The sequence below is a fragment of the Phragmites australis genome, chromosome 16, assembly GCF_958298935.1.
Source record: "Phragmites australis chromosome 16, lpPhrAust1.1, whole genome shotgun sequence".
Classification (NCBI taxonomy): Eukaryota; Viridiplantae; Streptophyta; class Magnoliopsida; order Poales; family Poaceae; genus Phragmites; species Phragmites australis.
The window spans coordinates 15,015,228-15,037,471 of NC_084936.1; the positions used below are offsets into that span (position 1 = coordinate 15,015,228).

At 44.1% G+C, this 22,244-nt stretch overlaps 2 protein-coding genes across 5 annotated transcripts; one reads left to right on the forward strand and one right to left on the reverse strand.

Annotated features, from left to right (window-relative positions):
- The first annotated feature begins 644 nt into the window (after window positions 1-644).
- On the forward strand, window positions 645-2,529 carry LOC133894735 (protein trichome birefringence-like 8). Of its 2 annotated transcripts, none has more exons than XM_062334897.1 (4): window positions 645-1,100; window positions 1,201-1,605; window positions 1,713-1,871; window positions 2,077-2,529. In XM_062334897.1, the coding sequence occupies exons 1-4, from the start codon at window positions 751-753 to the stop codon at window positions 2,417-2,419; spliced, it is 1,257 nt and encodes a 418-aa protein (XP_062190881.1). In that variant the 5' UTR covers window positions 645-750; the 3' UTR covers window positions 2,420-2,529. The 2 variants fall into 2 exon arrangements, with proteins under 2 accessions (XP_062190881.1, XP_062190882.1); XM_062334898.1 differs by having other exon boundaries at window positions 645-1,061.
- A 3,317-nt stretch (window positions 2,530-5,846) lies between these two features.
- Window positions 5,847-18,748, reverse strand: LOC133895276 (uncharacterized). Of its 3 annotated transcripts, none has more exons than XM_062335455.1 (13): window positions 18,195-18,748; window positions 17,939-18,078; window positions 17,396-17,473; window positions 16,381-16,460; window positions 15,715-15,799; window positions 14,664-15,083; window positions 14,123-14,230; window positions 13,961-14,028; window positions 13,725-13,812; window positions 13,567-13,638; window positions 7,466-7,519; window positions 7,282-7,381; window positions 5,847-6,347 (listed from the first exon to the last, which is right to left on the reverse strand). In XM_062335455.1, the coding sequence occupies exons 1-12, from the start codon at window positions 18,619-18,621 to the stop codon at window positions 7,292-7,294; spliced, it is 1,710 nt and encodes a 569-aa protein (XP_062191439.1). In that variant the 5' UTR covers window positions 18,622-18,748; the 3' UTR covers window positions 5,847-6,347; window positions 7,282-7,291. The 3 variants fall into 3 exon arrangements, with proteins under 3 accessions (XP_062191439.1, XP_062191440.1, XP_062191438.1); XM_062335456.1 differs by lacking the exon at window positions 5,847-6,347 and adding an exon at window positions 6,351-6,879 and having other exon boundaries at window positions 14,811-15,083; XM_062335454.1 differs by lacking the exon at window positions 5,847-6,347 and adding an exon at window positions 6,351-6,879.
- Between the last annotated feature and the right edge of the window lie 3,496 nt (window positions 18,749-22,244).

Consider the following 22,244-nt stretch of genomic DNA (forward strand, 5'->3'; position numbering starts at 1 on the left):
TGTCCTGATCTTCTCGTATGGTACACTGTAGATTGGAAACAAAAATACACCCTCCGTTCAAAAAGGCAAGACATATTTTGTTTTAAAATAAATCATCAAAAGTAAACTTTGACTGTTATTTTTTCTTAAATTATATTGACAGTTGTTATAAAATTAACATCATATTAAAAAACTTTAAAATATAAATATATTGGAATAATTTTTCATACTAAACGTGCATTTAGTTTGATTAATTATAGGTCAAAACTTATAAAGTTTGACTTATTTAAAATAAAATGTGCATTACATTTTTAACGGAAGGAGCATTTATTTGGTAACTGTCAATGGTAATATGGAGCAGAACGGACTAACGGTGGGTTAACAGTGACATTAATTAATGGGATGGTTGCTTAATGATTTGTGTTTCCACGTGTCAACATCTGGAGAGGGCCCAATTTGATGAGCCAATAGACCTGGTCTTACAGGATTTTCTTCCCATTTTTTCTACACTTGCCAACCGCCACTCAGTTAGGCTATTAATGGTTTTATATATAATGAATATATGGTTTTATAGAATCTTCGTGGAAAAGAAATAATGGTTTTATAGAAAGTTTTGATACGGTCCAACTCGACCCACGAATTGCTCCCATCCATCACTCTCTCTTGCCATTGCCACCATGCACCACGTACCACTCGCTTTGCCCAATCCTTGCAGCTCTCCTCGCCTCACTCCCCTCCAAACCAACCAATGGTAGCCAACGTCTGAACCCCATGCGCGCGACACACGTGCTCGTCTCCTCCGTTTTCCTCTTCCTCCTCGCGATCTGCATCGTCGCGCTCCTGCCGCCACGCGGGTCGCCTTCGCCATGGTCGTCGTTCTTCCAGTCTTGGCAGCTGCATCCGGTCAGCAGCAGAAGCAGCACGGAGCACAACAGCGCCGGCGGTGGCGGTGGAGGATGCGACTATTCGGACGGGCGATGGGTGAGGGACGACGCCACCGTGGCGGCGTACGGGGAGGACTGCCCATTCCTCGACCCCGGCTTCCGGTGCATGCGGAACGGCCGCAACGACTTGTCCTTCCGGCACTGGCGCTGGCAGCCTCATCGCTGCCACATCCCTAAGTAGGTAGCGGCCGCCATGTCGACATTTTAATTCCCGGATGTTCTTCTCCTTGTGGCATCTTGCTGTTACTTGATTCTTGGAATGGTTCGAGTTCTTCAGGTTTAACGCGAAGGAGATGCTAGAGAGGAGCCGGAACGGCCGGATCGTGTTCGCCGGGGACTCGATCGGCCGGAACCAGTGGGAGTCTATGGTGTGCATGCTCGCCGACGCGGTGCCGGCTGGCGCGTCCAGAGTGTACGAGCAGTCCGGGAAGCCGATCAGCCGGCACAAGGGCTACCTCTCCATGGTTTTCGCCGACTACAATCTCTCCGTCGAGTACTACCGCGCGCCGATGATCGTGATGGTGGACCGCTTCCCGGCTAACGCGACAGGTGACAGCGGTGGCGGCGTGAGGGGAGCCGTCCGGCTGGACGTGCTGGCACGGCACGCGGACCGGTGGGCCGGCGCCGACGTGCTCGTGCTCAACACTGGGCACTGGTGGAACCTGCACAAGACCGTCAAAGCGTAAGCCGCCATGCTTATTTTGGGTGCTGATTATTACATTGTTCTCTTGGTAAGACCAACGAGCACGTACGGTTGATTGAATCGATCGTGCCATGGCTCATGAGCAGAGGAAACTATTTCATGGTCGGCGACCGCTTGAACAAGACCATGGACCTCAAGGAAGCATTTCGACTGTCTCTGCAAACTGTGGAAGATTGGGAGTTGAGTAGTGCTCGATCTTCAGAAAGCTATTTCTTCTTCAGGAGTTATTCTCCTTCGCATTATCGGTAAGTACTTGATTAAAAGAGGTATTACGACTTCAGATAACGAGAATAGGCTTATGATAGACAATATATGAACTAGCAGTTGCGACTAATTGAAGAGATCTATGTGGATATATAGCTCAGCTTAAACACTAAAAACCACCAAGAATCGTTAAAGAGTAATGTTACACTAACCCAGGTTGCATTGTGTTCTACCTGACAATGGCAGCAATGGCACATGGGACACAGGTGGTTCGTGCGCCGAGCAACGGGGTCCACTGACCACTAACGACCACTCGGGTGAAGATCACTCGTGGATCAACGCGATGATCGTAAAGACGACGGAAGATATCAAGAGACACGGAAGGAAGGCACGGTTCTTGAACATCACCCACATGACGGTGCTCAGACCGGACGGCCACCCGTCACGGCACCGGGAGCCGGGAACGCCGCCGGACGCGCCGGAGGACTGCAGCCACTGGTGCCTGCCGGGCGTGCCGGACATGTGGAACGAGGTCCTCTACGCACATCTTGTGCATGTGGGGTATGACACAAGAAGAAAACATAGATGATTAGTTGTGTTTGTCTTTGGTACGTACATTGATCGATCTGTACCGGCTTAATTAGAGTAGTTTGCTCGTATAAAACTAACTTGAAACGTGCTCCTTGATGAGCACCCGTCGAGGATGCCTGATTTCTCCTCTTTCACGGTGCTAGCAGCCAGCGACACAAATAGTTTTAGATTAAACAGAAAGAAGCACTTATTTATGCCCTTGAATTAAGCTCTAAATTCTCCACGAATACTTGTATCTACCCACGGCCAAGAAACACCTAGCACATGCAGTATTTATTTTCTCGCAGCTAGAACAATTTGAGCTGCAAGTAATTCACCAATTAGTACAGGACCAGCAGTGATAACTTTGTTTCAAAACTATTGCCGTTGGATGAATAGTACAAGCAGCTCGGCAGTATGTGATATCTCACGGCCAATCAAACAGCTAGCAATAGGAGAACTGCAATTCTTTCTCGGCAAGATCAATATAGCAGTAGGGATAGAGACAAGTAGTTGCGCAAAACGAACTGGCAATAATCCACGAAATCACAGCAGCAATCCAGAGATAAATACGGCTTACAAAATACTACCAGCAGATGCAAACCAATCATGCATTTCACAACCACGGCTTCAATGCGCACTAAGTACCTCGTCCTGATCATATGCATTTCACAATCTCTGACAAAATTGGCAGCAAAATTCTCCATCGATAATGGAGGGGAGCCTGGAGCCCTTGGGATTAACGAGACACATGCCAAAAACAAGTCTGCCCCGATACATTGCCGACTTGGCCTTTTTTCATGTGCGAGCAGGAATCGACCAGGTCCTGGGCTCAGCTAGCACATCTAATCGACTTAACACACACTACAACATATATACCCATATTTCTCGAGAACTATTTGCGGGTGCCCGATGCTTGTTGGTCTTCTTCTAAATTCACTACTACAGAACGGGTCATAAATAGCAACTCATCAGTGCTGGTGGTGCAAAAATAGTTACTAAAAATTTATCACTGCCAGTTCTTAACCTCCCACATCCGAAAAATGATTGAGCCGTTAAGTACCGACACTGAAACTGACTATCAGTGCCGGTTCACACTAAAAACCGGTAATGATACTATCACTACCGGTTTTTAATTCGAACCGGCATTGATGAGAGGATCGGACTTGAAATTTTCATTGAATTGGCTTCTGGTTCACCTCACATCCGCTCACGGCTTGGCCTTATCTCCCTCGCACGTTCGATCCCCTCTCTTCCTCACCTCCTCCTCTCTCTCTCTCTCTCCACCTTATCTCTTCCCCCGCCACCATCCTCCTCCTCCTCCCCCACCAGCCTCTCTCTCCTTCATCTCCTCACCGGTCTCCTCCTCCCAGCCTCTCCCACCAGCAACTTCGCCCTTGCGAGATCCACATCGGGATCCGATGGATCTGGCTATGGATCTTGCTAGGGTCAGAGATCCATGCACCAACAGCAGTGGGGAGTAAGAGGCGGCATGCAGTGGTGAGCGGATGGATGAGGCAGGGGCCACCTCGACGCCATCGCAATCATCACCATGGCCCATCGTGCAACAGAGCGGTGGTCTCCTATCGTGGCAAATGGTCTACGCTGAGGTCGCCAGGCTTGACGCCCTGTCCACTCGATGCGTCCTCATGAAGGGTGTCCCGTCGCAGCCCCACGCGCCGCACTCCCTAAACCTCATCATTGACTAGCTCGTGCTCTTCGACCCTTCCTCGCCACCACGTGTTCTTTGGCGATAGCCTTCATGCCCTGTGTTTTCTTTATGTGGGATGGAGCAAGGTTGTCATGACATTGCTTCATGATGCAATGAAGAAATAGGTAAAATCTTTGGAGGATGAGCACATTAGTGACGACGGGTGAAAACATCATATATCACTAAAGAGTGTCATCAGTTATAACCTCACATGTCACTGATGGCTCGGTCATTAGTGACGAATGCATTTACCACCCGTCATTAATGACAGAGTTCCAGTAACAGGGTGTGGTTATCACCCGTCACTAATGATCGAGTCCTAGTGACAAGTAGCTTTTCTCCCGTCACTAATAACGGTCACCAGTGACGAGCAATAGACATCCACATGTCATAGAAAATACACGTTAGTGATGAATCTTAACTAATGATTATCATTAGTGATGGATCGGCACCTGTCACTAATGTGTCATTATTAGTAACATGTTTGAAGTGACGGATATAGAAACTATCATTAATAACGATTATCACCTGTTACTAATATAATGTTTTGACTTAGTGTCACCTCCCTCGCAGCTGTGGGGTTAATGGGCAGAGGCGTGGATTCGGGTGGGGAAGATGCCGGCCGTACGGGAGCATCAGTGCTGAGAGGCTCAAAACATGTAGACTAGCAGTCGATTAGAGAGTACAGGAAGTTAGCTAGAATTCATTTAATTGTACACCTATGTGAAGTGAACAGAACAAATCAAGGTTTGGATGGTACATGATTCAGAATGGTGTTAGACCATCTTGTTCTTCTCATCAGTTAATACAATGGCGCCTACAAGATGACTGAATACCCCTACAAGATGGATGACCAGAGATTTTATTTCTACTTGCTCGGCTCTATACGGGAGTAGAAGGCACCGTAAGTAGAAATGCTCATATTAGTCCCCCTACTTTCCTTGACGGCCCGGAAGCTCATTCGAAACCAAAGCCTCAAACGAACCTTCGTATCTAAACCTCGAAAATTATATTCTTTCGTTCCAGATCATATGTCTGGACCGCATTCATTCATTACCTGCTACCACGATAATTAGTGGGGAGACGGGCAATACCCTCAGAGGCCAGGTAGACGCTGAGGTCGACAAATAAGGATGAAAGTACGCTTCATCGAACCATAATGCATGCAAGGTCCATTTCAAAATCCTACTGAACCATCTTGTTCGTGGGACCTCCTTAAAGTTTCTTTGTGATATCATTTCACTCCTCGAAAATTTGACCGTGGGAGGTGACCACATGCACTACCCGATGGAGGGAGGGGGAAACCGTCATAGTCGAAGAAGATGACGCAAATGCACAGTCTGATCATCATGCGAATGTCAACAAGCAGCATGGTCAAACCCAAGACTCCGATGTCATTTCCAATATGATCAACAGAGAAGACCTTCCAAAGGACAACGGAGACCTCGACAGGGTTTCAATCCTTTTTCCAAAAGTAAGTTTTAAAATCCTACAACTATTTTAATACATGTTAAAACAGAGTAAAAAGTGTAGGATTTTAAAACCCACTTTTTACTGTAGTATATTTTAATCTTTCTATTATATATTATAGAAAACTACAATTTATAATACTTATTTCAAAAACTTATAACTATTTTAATACATATTAAAAAAACTATAACTTTCTCACCATATACCCTATCATTCTCTATAACATATAATAGAAAGATTAACTATAGTCCCCCTATTACCATAGTTGTAATTTTTTACAGCATATGTTAAAATAGTTATGAGTTTTTGAAATTTACTCTTTTTCCAATAGTTATAAGACTTGTTCGAAATCTTTGTAACAAAGTACAAGAGCTCAAAGCCGCATACTCTACAGCTTCTCCCACTGCACCAGAACCTGCAAAGCCAGCCGTGCACAACCCTGACAGGCATTGATCTCAGCAGCAAATCCTTCGTTCCATCAGCATATCTATATTCAGACACCCCATTTTCCCATTGGAATGTGTCATGCTCGATGGCCTGATGGGTTCCAGCTACCAACCGCCGACTATTGACAAGTTTAATTGCGATAGCAAGCCCAATGAGTTTGTACAGATCTGTGGGACATCCATCACAGCTGCGAGGAGGGAAGGGGGATGAAGCCATCACAACTAGTTTCCTGCCAGCACCTCTAACCGGGCTTGCCAGAACATGGTTCTTCTCACTACCACCCAGTCCCATCGCATCGTTGCCACAGGTTCGCAAGGCTCTATTAACAAGCAAAATTCATTATAACAACTTGGAACAAGTTACAAGATTTAGAATTTTTAAGGTAACACCCATCGACATTCAAAAGTATACAGCGGAGTACGTTTAACTTTCAACAAGCATACAACAATTTTCGATTTACACAAAAATTCCCAACTATGTGCCACTACCAAAAGGACGATGTCTACAGGATTAGCATTCAGCTAGTTATAAGGAACTATTTGCATGCCAGTAGTTTCGCTAGATCAATGAAAACATGCTGGAAAGCGATTATCAAAGCCAGAGACTTTTCTATATTTTGAGAAAATAATTTCATGCAACTATACAAAGGGATTTTTCAAATTCAGCTCAAATAGTTGTATTTCGATAAATACTAATTTAAAGATTCGTGTCCATGAAATTCCAATCCAAAGACGGAATTTTCATCGAATGCCATCTCCACTATCCTTTCTGAATTTTAGTTGAGCGTTTTCGACCACCACCAACCCTGCTCGTCACTTCCTCATTGTCAACTTTGATGATTTCTTGAGCCCCTGTGGAATAGCCTCGCACAGTTCATTAACAATGACACAGGTTGTAGCGTTGGGGAAAAAACAGGCTTAACTTTTTAAAGTAAGTTCGAGACAAGATTATTGTTTAAAATAGCATTCAAAAAGGTTTATTTACAAAAAATATTCTACAACAGACTTGTAATCAAGATCCTAGGGCAGTCGCTGTCCTCAGGCTTTCTCCCTAAGGCTTGATTAGTCTACAGTCAAGTGTTCCTCTTGGAATTAACACTCCCAGAGGACAGAGGGGGTGGATTTGTTCATGTTCTGTAGCAATACTAATTTCTTCGAAAGTCTAACTTGGGTTTTGTTTGTAGTCCGATAGAAGAACATTTCTATTGCAGATAAATAACTAATAGGAAATAAAAAATGACGCTTGCACATTACCAAAATTCCATTACACATGTCCAGCAGGCATTGTTTCCGAAGAATCTGAACTAAGAAGCCTTTCTGCCTCATCATTAGCCTCAGCTTGTATACGCCATTGCTAAATAGAAGTTTCAGAACAAAATGTTGGTACCTTTTAGTAATGTGCTGCTAAGAAAATTATATAAATAGAGGATATACTTGCCTCTTCAAGACTATCAATCTCCATTAGCTGTTGTATTTGTTCTGATATTCTCTCCTGAAACCACAAAACTAACTATTAGCATCGATCAGGATTAAATAAAAATAAACACAATTATACTTTACTTACATACTATATGGATCAATTGGATGTTAGGAATAGCAACTTGTATTCCCTAGAGCCCTAAACCAGTATATATACACATGTACAAGTACATATGCAAGAAACCTCTTATAATCTGGGGATATTACACAGAGCAATATATGTATCTAACACCCCTTTAGACTCATAGGGGATCAATCACACTAAGTTTGGAGAAATAGAACCTGTGCTGAGCTATACTCTATGTCTTCATGAAGAAATCAGCCAACTAAAGCTCAGAAAGAACATACTGAAAAGCAATCACCTCATATTGTACTTGTGTCCGTGTGTAAGAAGCATCAACACCAATATGCTTGGTGAGCTCATGCTTCACTGCATCTCAAGCAATATTGATAGCACATGTACTGCCTGAGTAAAGAGGAGTAGGTGTTGGAGAAGAAACACCAAAATCCTCAAGTAATCATCGTAACCAACTGAGCTCTGTTGTAAACAATGACATGGCTCGCAACGCAGCCTCTGCACTAGAACGAGAAACTGCAGTCTGCTTTTTAGTTTTCTAAGCAATGAGAGAACCACCAAGAAAAACACAGTATGCAGAAATAGACTAACGATCAGAAGGATCACTAGTCCAAGTAACATCAGAATAAGCACGAAGCGGTAAAGAGCTCGAGCGTGTAAAAAAAAGATAACGAGATGTAGTCCCACGAAGATAGCGTAAAACACGCAGATGATGGCTATAGTGCAGCTGAGAGGGAGGGGAAACGAACTGACTAAGGATATGCACTGCATGAGAAATATCAGGACAAGTGACACCTAGGTAAATAAGACCCTAACTAGATGACGGTAGCAAGTGGGATCAGCAAAAGGCTCACCATCAATGGACTGAAGCTAAAGGTTAAGCTCCATGGGAGTCTCAATAATGCGCTCACTTCCCTTGGGACAAAAAGAAGCTCTCAGAAGTAGAAAAAATCTCAATCCCAATAAAATAGCGAAGAGGACCAAGATCGGACATAAGAAATTGTTCATTGAGACGAGCGTTCACAAAAGCAATATACTCGTAATCATCACTTGTAATGATCAAGTCATCAACATACAAGAGAAGAAGAGTCTGACCACGAGAGGAAGTGTGAACAAAAAGCGTAGGATCATGAACACTAGCAGAAAAACCAACAACAATGATCACAAAAGAAAAACGCTCAAACCAAGCCCGAGGGGCTTGCTTAAGGCCATAAAGAGAGCAACGGAGACGACAAACCATACCCTCAAGAACAGAATACCCTGACGATGGGTGCATGTAGATCTCCTCACGCAACTCACCATTGAGAAATGCATTCTTGACATCAAACTAGCAGATAGACCAGTGACGCACAGATGCAACAGCAAGAAGAGTACGCACTATGGTCATATGGGCTACCGGAGCAAACGTCTCATCATAGTCACGACCATGCTCCTACTAGAAACCATGAGCGACAAGATGAGCCTTATAACGCTCAAGAGAACTATCAGAGCGAGTATTAACTTTATAGACCCACTTGCACATGATAGGACGAACATGTGCATAAAGAGAAATAAGATCTCACGTGCCAATACACTCAAGAGCAGCAAGCTCCTCTACCATCGCATGTTGCCATTCCTAATGTGCAACAGCATCACAGTAAGAAGACAGCTCGGCAGGAACAACACCAGCAAAGCCAAATCGATCAGAAGGACGAATCGAATGGCGATCACGAAGAGTAGCGAGAAGATAAAGAAGGAACTAAATCACTAGAAGAAGGCTCGTCGGTAAGCGGCACAGCAGGATGGGAGGTAGAACGGGATCGACGAGTGTAGTGGAAAAGAAAAAGCTCAACAAGACCAAAAGAAGAAGAAGCATGTGAGGTGGAGGCTAAAGGCATGGAAGGCGTCGAAAAAGCACAACAGGAGGAGGCGCCAACGATGCCCGAGGAAGAGAAGAGGAACCAGTGACGGGTGTAGCAGGAAAAGAGAGAAAAGACAGTGGCTCGACCAAGAAATCTGAAAAGGTGGAGGGAGAGGTATGAGGATAAAAAAGACGAGACTCATCAAAAGTAACATCCCGAGAAATATGTATCTGATAAGCAACAAGATCCTAACACCTATAACCCTTATACTCAGCATTGTAGCCAAGAAAAGACACTCAACTCAGTTTGTTACGTTCACGAGGGACAAGAAGAACGTAATAAACACAGCCAAAAAGACGAAGAGAGTAGTCAGGAAAGCGTCCACATAGACGCTCAAAAGGAATCCTACCCTTAGGGAAGAGGAGGGTTGGATATTGACCAAGTACGTGGTAGTGGAGACCACCTCAGTCCAAAAATGAGGTGAAATAAAAGAGGCAAACATAAGCGCACGAGTAATCTCAGAGATGACGATGCTTAAACTCAGCAACACCATTCTGAGCATAAGCTCCAGGGCAGGAGAACTAAGACAATGTACCATATTCAACAAGAAAGGAACAAAGATACCCAGAAAGAAATTCGCCAGCAAAGTCAGCACGAAAAATACGAATAGGGGTGTCAAACTGAGTGTAAATCATAGTTGCAAAACACTTATATATAGATAACACATCGCTACTAGAAGACATGAAATAAATCCAAGTATGGTGAGAAATCATCTATAAAGATAATATAGTATCCATGACCTCCTTTTGAAACAAAAAAAGTCGGGCCCCATACATCTGAATGAACAATATCAAAAGGATGTTAAGACACTAACTCACTATGAGGACAAGGAAGTTGAAGCTATTTACCAAGCTTACAACACTGACAATCTAAAGACGCATCTTCTGAGACAGACCCTAAGAGCACGATGAACTAATGAAGACAGACACGACCCACAAATATGACCTAGACAATGATGCCACTGCAGAAAGTAGCTAGTAGTCGAGGAAGCAGAAAGAGTGGCAGTGGCAGCGGAAGGAAGACGAAGCCAATCAGGCTCCCATGGACGATGAGAATCATGACACCGAGGGCCAGTACTAACCAGAGCACCCATGCAACGATCCTGAACGCAACGAGTCAGAATCTGGAATAACACGACAGCGATAGTCAAGCTGACTAGCTAACATGAGCTGCATGGTGAGTTAGGAAACATGAGCAGCAGAAGGGACACAAACAAAAAAAGAGAAGTATCATTAGCGGTAACAACATGAATAGGAGAAATAAGATGATGAAACGAAGACAGACTGGAAGAATCAAAAGTCATATGAAAAGATGCTCCTGGGTCAAGAATATAAGGTGAAATACCTAATTGTGTAGAATGTGGTCTCTCAGTGACAGAAGAGGGTAGCAAAACCAGCAGAACCTATCGGTGCAGAGTCAGAGGTAGCAACCAGGCGACGAAGCAACATCACAATCTCCTACTGAGTGTCAGCCGAAGAGGTAGTCGAGAAGGTAGCCGAGAGAGAAGCACCAAACGAACATCAAAGATACTTCTTCCAGTAGTAGTTTGCCTCAACATGGCCCTCTTTGCTGCAGTAGGCACAGCGAGGGTGACCACCACCACCTGAAGAGGGCGCAAGTGGCGAAGGAGTTGCACAAGGAGCAAACAACGGTGTAGTCGAAGACGTAGACGCAGCAGGTGGACGAGTAGCCAGTACTGAAGGAAGTGGCAACAGTCCAGAACCACGCAAATGAGTATCCTCTGAGCGCAGTTGTGGCAATGTCAACAGCTAATTTGTCTCCTTTGTTAACAGGCGGCTGCACAGGCTATCGGAAGCTCCAGGTAAGGCGGACAAGGAACGTCGCCACAGAGAACACTCCAAAGACGTAGGTTGCGCATGTGAATGTCCATATGCTGCGCAAAGTCCCAGTAGTTGGCACCATCAAAAAGCACCGAGCATCGAGGAACTGAAACCGTGCTCGACGACATCCTGAAGATATGACAAACGACGGCAAGAGCGCAAAGGGAAGTGGCGATCGACAGCAAGAGTGCAAAAGTAGCGACAAGCAACAACGAGAGCGTAAAGGGGAGCGGTGGTCGACGGCAAGAGCGCAAAAGATAGTGGCTAGCTGCTGCAAAAAAAAATTTACTTCACGAGGAACTGTGTTGGTCTTTAACAGCTGGCCCGATCAAGACACGCCGAGCTAGAGACCCGAGACAGCAATAGCTCTGAGCGGAGGCGGCCGGACGCCGGGCGGAGACGGCTGGCGCGAGGGAGGTGGGCGGGGCTGAGCTGAGCTACGGTGGGCAAGGTCGGCTCGTCCCGCCGACGGTGCGGGGAGATAGAAGGCGTGACGGGGCGAGTCGACCAGCATGGCCGACGGGCGGATCAGGCGACCGACATGAAGGATCAGGCACGACAAGTTGATCTGAGGCAGCACGCGTCGATTTCGCCAGTGTGGCTGCAGATCAGCTGCGGGAGAACAACCGACTAGCAGATCGGCCAAGGGAGAGGCGGGAGAGGCAGATCCGAGGGTCCGGGGAGGAGAGGTGGGCAGAACAGCAAATCCGACGTACCGTCGATGAACAGTAGCCGGAAGGAATAGATGCATGAAGCTGCAACATGGGAGAAGAGGAACACTAACTCTAATTTTTTGCTCTGTATATCATGTTAAGAATAGCAATTTGTATTCCATAGAGACCCTTAGGGATGAAAACGGACGGGAACGGTCAGGAAAACCCCTTAACCGTTTTCACTTTCACATTTTTTCTCTAAAACAAAATCGAAAACGTTAAAGCCGAAAACGAGAACGAACTCAGGAATGTTAGGATATCAAAAACGAACCAATCCGAACGAAAACACATCCGTATCGGTCGGGAACTGATAATTCAATTCAGGAACACCGACCATACGCTACAATTGCCAACAACTCCCAATCTGATTTCGCCGCTTGTTATAATTTATAATTTTACATCATTACTGCATGAGGCCCCTTTCTCCTTTACCTTCTCGGCCCAGTGCAGATGGCCATCTCATTTTCTCGGCCCATGTCGATCCCCTCTCCTCCTACCCTTCTCCTTCCCTGAGCCACCACAGAACCCGATCGCGCCTCCCTTCTCTTCCCTGCCGCAGCAGCACAGCCACCCTCTTCAAGCCGCCGCCTAACTCTATCTCCAAGCCGAGCCGCCCAAATCCAATCCCCAAATCAGCGGCTGGTGCACCATATCTCTATCTGAATCCAATTCAAGTTGTGGTTCAATCTCCCAATATCGATTTAAACTGCCTCCAGTTGGATTGGATAGAGTCCAGATTTCCACTGAAATCCCAACAAATCCAAGTTAATCTCTCGATCTCTATCTCTACCCCGTGGCCTATATAAGTCAGGGCTTCGTTCTTCAGATGGGGACGCAGGATGAAGAAGTGGGCCAAAGCCCTGCTACTGGGCTCGTCTCTGCCGTTGCCCGGAGGGGCGCACAAAGAAGGGGGGCGGAGCCCCTGCTGCCATCATGGGCTGGTGGATTGGTGCCCCAGCTGAAGCTCCCTGTTGCCACCAGTGGAGCACAGACGTTGTGCCACGGCCTTTGAGCCTACGCCAGTTCGTGCCGATTTGTCATCAGCGTCGCTGTTGGTCATCATCCCACCGAGATGCCCCTTGTTCTATTTCTTCTGGATGATCTGTTGAAGGTTGAGCCAAGGGCATACCGTCGCGCCGCACCTCGTCGTCGGTGAGCTCTCGTGTTTTTGTTTTGCCGATCAGGTTTAGGTAATACGGGAATCCCACGGGAATTTCCCGAATAAAAACGGAATTTCGAAAAAACGGTCGGGAAAAGTGCTAAACCGTTTTCGGTCCCGTTTTCACATTAAACCTCCCGTTTTCGTCCCATTTCTGTTTTAATCCCGAAAATACAAAAACGGTCAGGACAAAAGTAGAAAACGGGACGGTACGGGACGGGATTTCTCCCGTCTGTTTTCATCCCTAGAGGCCCTAGGCTAGTATATATACACACATGTACAGGTGACAATATGCAAGAAACCCCTTATAGTCTGGGGATATTGCACAGAGCAATATATGTATCTAACACTGAAAACATAAACTACTTACAGCACTGCTTGCTGCTTCAGCAGCAATAACATTGGAGTCCATCTCGACTTCAATTTCAATCATTGAACACAACTGCAATAGCATATTTAGCATTTCAGCACAGTTCAAAGGTGAAAAGATATACAGATGAAAGATCAATATACGGTTTTCTTGATTACTTTTGCATAACTTTCCATAAGCTCGATCCTCGCCAAGAGTGTGTTTTCCAAGCTTTCCCGTACCCTCTTTACTCTACCTCGTCTAGCACTGGAAATTAGATTGTACACCAGAAAATTCTATTTAATAGTGGTAAAACAAGTAAGCCTTCTTACAAACAGAAGTGTGAAACTATTACTGAAACTATTACAACTACGCTGGTATGGTAAACAATTTATTGGAACTTCCAGTAAATTACCGATAAGATGGTTCGCCTACTGCTAGTATCTTGTTATCCAACTGACACATCCGTGCAAGCATCCACACCTTGAAAGAAACAAATATGGTGTTCAGAACTATGATTTCCAGAACCCTACTCGTGGTAGAAAATTTACTTGCCACAGGGAGCAAAGAGTTAAACCTCGTTTTCAGCAAGCTGTTTCAGATCCTTAAGACGAGTCTGGAGCATGTCATACTGAGACAAAAGCTGCTGCCGTACAGCAACTATATCTACTGCCTTTTGTGGAAGCTGGACAAAACACGAGACATAGGTCAATGTCTAAAGAAGAATGGACAACGGACTTCATTATTTCTGGCCCAAAACTACTCCTTTCAACATGTCCTGCTTGGAAACTAGGCTGCCTCCACAAAAAATGTACTCCATGATAACGATAAGATTCCCAAGTTGATATATGGTTGAGAAAAGGCCAAATTATTCTAATCCACTATTGTACCCAAATGGTTATTAATGCCAACCTAAACAGTAATGTCATAATGGGTTGGGCTGAACCAAAAAAAGCATCATAGGACAGGCAAATGTTAAGAAACATTTCCTACCATCATTTGTTCCTGGTACAAGACAAGAATTTTATCTACTCACTCAAAATATTGAAACTTTTTTTTCAAATTACAAGATGGAGAAAGCTCCTCTTGGTGTTTTTCTATGTCAAAATCGAACTTGCCTTTTGAATCTCTGGCAGGATTACTTGATTTAGAGTTGTTCCTACGGCAGCTGATGCAACGACAGTTGCTGTAATAAGTCTAGGAAGACTTGGGTCAATGAATGCTGAAGCAGCATCTCCAGAAGCAAGCAAAGCAAAAGCACCAACCAATAAATATGGGCTAAGGGTAAATGATCCCTCATTCTTTGATGGAGCTCTTAGCAATTTTGAGACTTGTCTGTTGATGTGATTAGTGAGACACATGGGTTCTCCTGGTCTAAACCCTTGTGAGCGAGCAGAAATCTTGAAGGGGCCCATTTCACGATAAACATTGGACGGGGCCGCCAAGGAAATGGTCACTCTTTCTCCTTCTTGAGCAGGAAGTTCTACAGTCTGGGTAGCAAATCTATGTGTACGAGCTGTTCCTGAAGGTGTGCGGATCTGCAACGGAAACAAGAGATAAACATATGGGTAATTGCGAATTAAATTTTAAGATGTCACAATTATACATGAACAAAGAAAAAAAGTGACAGCACTGTAGATAGATTGTCAAACTGTGATATCATCATCAACAGCTGAAGCTGAATTTGGTGATGGTCTTTGGCTGGAACCCTAGCATGTCTCAAATATATTTCGCTACCTAATACATGATGCAGTAGTCAAAAATATCTGGCAACCACTGTACAGGGCGTGTTAAAGGTACTGTTTGGTCTCGAGTGAAGGTTGACAATCTTGCTAACCAAAATTTGATCATGCTGACCTCGAATGGCACATTTTTCATTTGTTTTGGTAACACAATGTCCATGTTGCCAACGTGGACCAATTGATCACTTCTGGCAGCAATATCTCCCATAATGGTTTTCGAGCAATCATATCAATTTTATATTTTCAAGCATCCTATGATTTAAAATCTAGATCTTTCTTCCCTCAGTTCAAACAGAACTTTCAATGAAGGGTACTAATTTCTAGTTTCAGTATATATACACATCAAAGTGCAGCTTCATCAAAGTACAGATGTTCAAAATATAGAGAAAACTAAGATCTATTATGTACTTTTTGTAAAGAAATCTACCACAACAGAGTGGACAGCAGCTGGAAGACCATCCTTCATTACATTTATAAATCTCAAGGCCTTCTCCAGAGCTGAAATATCCATGCTGCGTTCGGCAGGAGGAGATCCTTAGAGAAGTAATATTAGAAGCAATGTCATATATAGTACCATTGAGGATGTGGGCAAAAATTCAAAGAAGTTATTATTAGAGATAAAATAAAGTAACAGTATACAGTACAGAAAGGTTGCATAATCATTAAATGTTTCATAAACTATTTGCTCTAGAGTTACACCGAAGAAAAAGTGTAACTATCTAATGCTGAATTTGATGTCTAAATCCTTTATGGCACCCTAGAAACATAACATTGGGGATGTGTTTCTTCTCGCTCCTTTTTGATGGGAGGGTGCCAAGGGCTGTGGGAGGCAATACAGAAATACCCAGGCAAAGCAGTTTCTAGAACTATGAATTGCCATCGTACCACTTGAGCTCCAGAAAAACATTGAAAAGTTCTAGATGAAGAATTAAAAGGATGTTGCTGTCAAGATGACTACTCAGTACTTGCTACCAATAATTGTGTTCAATATCCAAAGTACAATTACAACCAATGATATCTGTATAAAGAAACAAGATCATGGCGTAGCATTGGTGGGAAGTGACAGCTCAAAGACAGAACATGTCTCACTAACCTAACTTCATCAGATTCAATGCTTGTAACGTCTCCAGAAAATAATTCATATTGATACCGACACTTCGAACAAGAAACAACCTGAAAAGGAAAAACAAGCATATTGAAATTTGCACTTCAACTCACGCAATGTATTTCTGAGGTTTCAGAATGCCATACCATACAACATAGTTCATTTCAGTCCGAAATCAAATGACAATAACAACCACTCAATCCAGTCAACGAAAAAAGTGATGTTCTGGACATAGGCACGGTATGCAAAACACAACTTCAACCATTGATTTTTACTACTAAGTATGTTTGAAACTTCTTACATCCATTTTCATATAAAAATATAAATACATATGAAGATATTGTAAGTCGAACTTAAATTTGAGTGGGTCAAAGCTTCCCAAAACATCACTTTCTTTTGACTGGAGGAGTAACAAGTAATAACTGACATGTTCATAAGTTACTTGCAAAAAATTGACATGTTGAGGCCATAAGATAATTCATAGTGAAGCAAAAAACAAGTTGATGTAGGTCAATTGAACCTCTCCAAAATGATGGGAAAATATATTTAGCTTCCGAAAAGAGTCAAGGGTGCACGCTCTCAAGGGTTTTACGGACTTTTATAAAAAAACTACTTTCAAGAAACGAGTGGCAAAAATGAAGTTGAGAAATCCTTGGGCAATTCAACAAATAGAATGAACAATCAAATATCCATGCTCAAATTAAATGTGAATCTAAAGAAGCTATCTATTCTCAGAGAAACCTTATTTTGATACAGAACAACAACACAAGATGTTCCCTAAAAAAATTGCAATCTGCTTGTGGGCCTCCAGACATCTACACTCCCATAGTGTAGTACATGGTATCGTTCATGTGTAATGTAGCTTATGAACATTTATGAACATTAGCCATGGTACTGTACCAGGCCCACGCGTGCTTGCCTGATAGATCGAATTATGTAAGCTAATGACTAATATTAAAAAAAATAAGGAGAAGTATAACAATATACTTCTGCACAATCAAACCTGAGTTCCATCCTGAGGCTGTGCAACAGCAACTGCTACCATGCAGATTGGACAACGAACAATCATCCCGAATGGGACCTGCAATAAGTAAACATGTATTATAGTAACAGCCTGATACTACTAATCGTCCAAACTTTCTTCGCAAGTCCCTCAAGTTGGCAGATCAAATAGTGTTCTAAAAAGCTCTAGGCGCTATCCAATATGACGCAAAAGGTCAACCTAGTCCTTCAAGTTCCCATAATGCCACTATGGTCCCTCGCTTTTCGGAAGGTCTAGTTGGTCCCCTAAGCTTACAATTTTAGACAAAAAGAACCTTTTGAGGACATGCTGAGCCACCTCAGTATGCTGATCTGTAACACTCAGCACAGGTGAAACTACAGAAACTGGTGGAAGACAAAACATGATCTGGTTGTGATGGTTGTATTGAGAATTTGCTATTTATCATTTGTCAATATGATAATACTACGATGAAGCATCATAAAAGATGTAAGTTAAGCACCATAATAATGTTCAGTATATTAGCTTTTTGAAACAGAAACTCACCTCCTCCGTAGAAGAAACACCCGCACGAGACACATAATCGATAATCCTGATCGCATCAGAAACACGCAGTGCGGCCGCCAACTGCCGGACAAGCAACGCATAAGTCCGCACGTCCGGCCTCGCCCACCTCCAGCCCCCAACTGCAAGACAACATTCAGCAACACACGGATTCAGCACTCCAAGCTGACGACGTCGCAAATTCATGATCAAAAGGTCCAAAGCAGTAGACAAGGCCAGAAGCCCCCCCCCCCCCCACCTCCAGCGAAGCCGGACCGCATGGCCTCGAACACCGAGAGCGCGAGGTCTACGTTTCCACGGTCAAGCGCCGCCGCGACGATCGCGTTGCACTCGGGCGCGTCCAGAGCGGTGTTCACGCCTCCCGCCGACTCCGCGACAATGTCCAATGCCTGGTCCGCATCCGCCGCACCGGAGACCCGCCTGAGCAGGTCTGCGTCGAGCCATCCGGCTCCCGGCGCTTCCGACGAGCCGGCGCTGGCGCCGTCAACGCCGCCCGCGGAGCCAGCCCTCTGCAGGGAGCGGGAGCCAACGGAGGGAGAGGAGCAGGGGGAGAAGAACAGGAGGCCAGCGCCGACGGCGGTGGTGACGCGTGCGAGCGGCGGAGGGGCGAGGGGGCGCGGGAGGCGTTGGGCTGCGGGGGAGGGGGAGAGGAGGGCAAGTGCCATGGCCGCGCGTTCGTCGTCTCAGCGGCAAACCGTCGAGCACATGGCGTGCGTCAGCTCTGGATGAGGCGCGAGTGGTGGAGATGAGGGAGGACAGAGGCTCAAATTCTAACGGTGTCGTTGGCTAAATGGCTAGCTGGTGATCCTTCCATCACCGTTCGTGATAATCCGGGAAATTACGAAACAGTTTAGAAAAATTGCAACTTGACTAATAACTGCATGGAACCTAACCATGAATGTATTATGGCCTTTTATCACCCACTTGTAGAAATAAAATCTTGTTTGAGACATGCAACCAAGCTAAAATTGCGTTCAATTCTTTTATACAAAATTTATTGCTGAAAATACTCTCCGCACTTGTGTTGCTTTGGAAAGGATTAATGCCAATGTAACGAGCTCTATAGATAAGTGTCTGATTTAGATGCTTCTTGTGTTCAACAAGAATGATTTATTCATTTTGACTCTTGGGGAAGTTTGTGTCATGCAGGGTTACGTTCAAAAGAATGCTTTCCATGTCTTTCGTAGTTACTAGCGGCTCAAATTCGCCATCTTTAATATAAATTCTAAAAATTTATCTCCTATAACACTATTACAGTATTCCCTAATACTGTTACAGCATCCTCTATTTTTTCATCTCCAACAGCTACTTTATTTCCTACCTTCCATTACTCTCCTCCTTCCCTCGGTATACTCTAGCTACAGTGTTACGGGATCCTATTCTTGGCCGCAAATTTGCCGATCCCTATTTTCATCCCGCTTTACTGTAGCAACGGAAAAACAGGTTTAAAGTAGCTATTGCAGAAAAATACGGGAACCATAATCGAAAAAAAAATACTGAGCACAGTATTTTACCGATCGTTTGCCGACTCTATTGAAATTGGCCTTACCACTTCTGTGTTACATGTATGTGTGGTGAAGACAGGGTTAGGAACATTTGAGGGAGCATGAAGGCTTAGAACCTGAGGTTTTTTTCCTCCTAGAACAGATATTTGGGACTCAATATAGCTATTTCACGCTTCATACACTACATGATATTTTTTGTTTTTGTTCGGTCTACCGTGTTTTTTGCGAGGTTTGCTTCTCGGCGAGGGGTTTCTTTGGTATGCAGATTAAGAAGGATTTTTTAGATGGCAACTAAAACCCTATTTATTTTAGCTTGGGATTTAAAAATCAGATTCTAGACCATAGATTGTAAAAAGTTAAGGATCTAAAAACTGATGGTTGTTTGGCATCATAAATTCTAGATGGGTTGGATATTCACTTTGACTGTATCATATTTATAATACCTCTAAATTTTCTAAGTGCATATTTATATGTATTTAACCTTTTCTTTTATCGTGTTTCATATTTGATCCTAATTATATAATAATTGATCTACGGTGTGTGTATGTATTTGTAATTATAGTATTTTGGACTTGCAACAATGTGAGAAATAGTACCAAGATTTATCTGTTTGTATTGACTAGATTGATCGAGCAGTGATTGCTCCGTCCATTCGCTCAGGTCATGGCGACCATCCATTGACTAGACTGAGCGACCTACCTGCGCTCGAGAAGCTCGACGCCATGCTCACTGTAAGATCTCGAATTCTCAATCATTAGTGCATTGATGCATGATCTCAATCACCAATGATTCAAGCATGTGCATTTGTGCAGGACATACAGGACAGTTTCCAGAAGGCGGAGTTCTGGTACGCAGACGCCAGGATGAGGTCGTTCGTCTCGGTCGGGTCACCTCGTCGTCGTCCACGATGTCGTCGTCATTCCGGAAGTCGACTCTCAAAAACGAAGAGAAGTGGTGGCTGCCAGTCCCCTGCCTCCTGGGCACCGGCCTCTCAGAGAAGGCGCGCAAGGACCTTCAGTAGAAGCGCAAGGGGGCGGCGGAGCGCCCGCGTCGGAGGAGGCGGCGTCAGGGGAAGACGTGCAGGCGGTTGGGAGATGAGACCGAATAGAGAATACCGAATAGAGAATAGATGTCGGAGAGGAAAAAAAATGTTTTAAATAGTAATGGCATTTGTGAGTAATTATTCATCATTTATGTGAGCATTTATTTTTTCTACCGTATAATCTGTCAAAAGCTGATGAAAACTAACTTATGAATTGTGGTAGAAAAAGTATTAGATTTTGAAAAATAGATAGTAGAATTTACCTTTTTGTTTTAACTTTTTGTTTTTAAAAGCTATTTTTCATAATTCAAAGCTAAAATAAACATGCATTGAGTCTAGGGGTGATGGGCAGGAGGGCAGCGCGTGAGGTGGTGGGGACGCTGTTGATTACAAGTGGCAAAGGATTATCAGATGGGTGGTGCTGGGGAGGACGAGAGGAGATGATGCTGATAGAACCAGATTAGCGTGACAGGGATAGTAAGTGCAGATTTGATGATAGAGACGTTACTAGAAATAACCAAAGATGACAGGGCATAGGAGCGAGGTGTCGGCGTGAGGAAGAAAATAAACAACATTAGGTGTACAGTTGGAAGAAGAATGGTGGACCATCGAATGCAGCACAGGCTGATACAATCATCGATTGCATAGTGTGATTCCAAATGTCAATTATAGTTTTGTGATATCTCTTTCATATATAAATGCAGTTTTATAAAATTTGCTCTTATTATTCCGTTCTTCTGAGTTATGGAATTGCTTGATTTGTGACTTAATATGAAATTGAAATGTGTTTTAGTTTGTATATGATGAGTCATTGATAACTGTTAGATTTAAGATGATTTTGGTTGGCATGAGCTTGTTTGTGTGTGTTCTTATTTATGGCCAACCAAAATTTGAATTAGAGCAAACTGTTTCAGAGTCAAAAAAAACGTCTCAGCGGAACATTCGGTGTGTGGGTTCTTAACCACACTGGATAGTCCGGTGGTACAGTGAAGTGAGCACCGGAACATTTTCAGTGCTGAAAAATAAATAGGAGCAAACACCGGATAGCCCGGCGTTTCGGTATGAACACCGGAGGATATCACCGGACTTTTTGTTGCAAAGAGGTTGCAGAAGGGTGGTTCGGTGAATTTGCATGTGCGGATTATCTGGTGATAGGGCATGAGATCATCGGAAGCTTACACCGGCTCTTTTCTTATAGAGAGCAAAAAAATTCTGGAACAGATAGTGCTATACTCACCAGATGGTCCGGTGTTTAGAGGAAAAACATGCCGGATCATCCGGCGTTCATGTTTTCAGTACAATGTATTTTGAACTGAGGATTTATGATTTTTGTTTTGAACTAACTTGGTTTAGAGTTGGAGAAATATGTTTGTTTGTCTCATAGTGTACAGGTGATGGATGCAACTTGGTGGTTAACGGCGGGATGATCAGAGTCAAGCGGGAGGCTTGGTGCCAGACGATCAAGGAGGCCGGACGGAGTCAAGGATGATCCTAGCTGTACATGTAGAGGTCAAACAAAATATAAAATAAAGGATGAAGACAGTATGTTGATAAAGTTAAGCGAAAAGGATACCGGTGTAAGTGACAAGACGGCTCGAGGGATCGGAAGCAGAAGAGACTTGTCAACAGTCAAGATCGCAAGACAGAGGACACGTGTCTATCATCGGAGCGCTCACTTCAGGTGAAAGCAAGTGGCGACTAGTCACACTTTGAGAAGCGTGCTAGGGTTTCGCGATTTGGT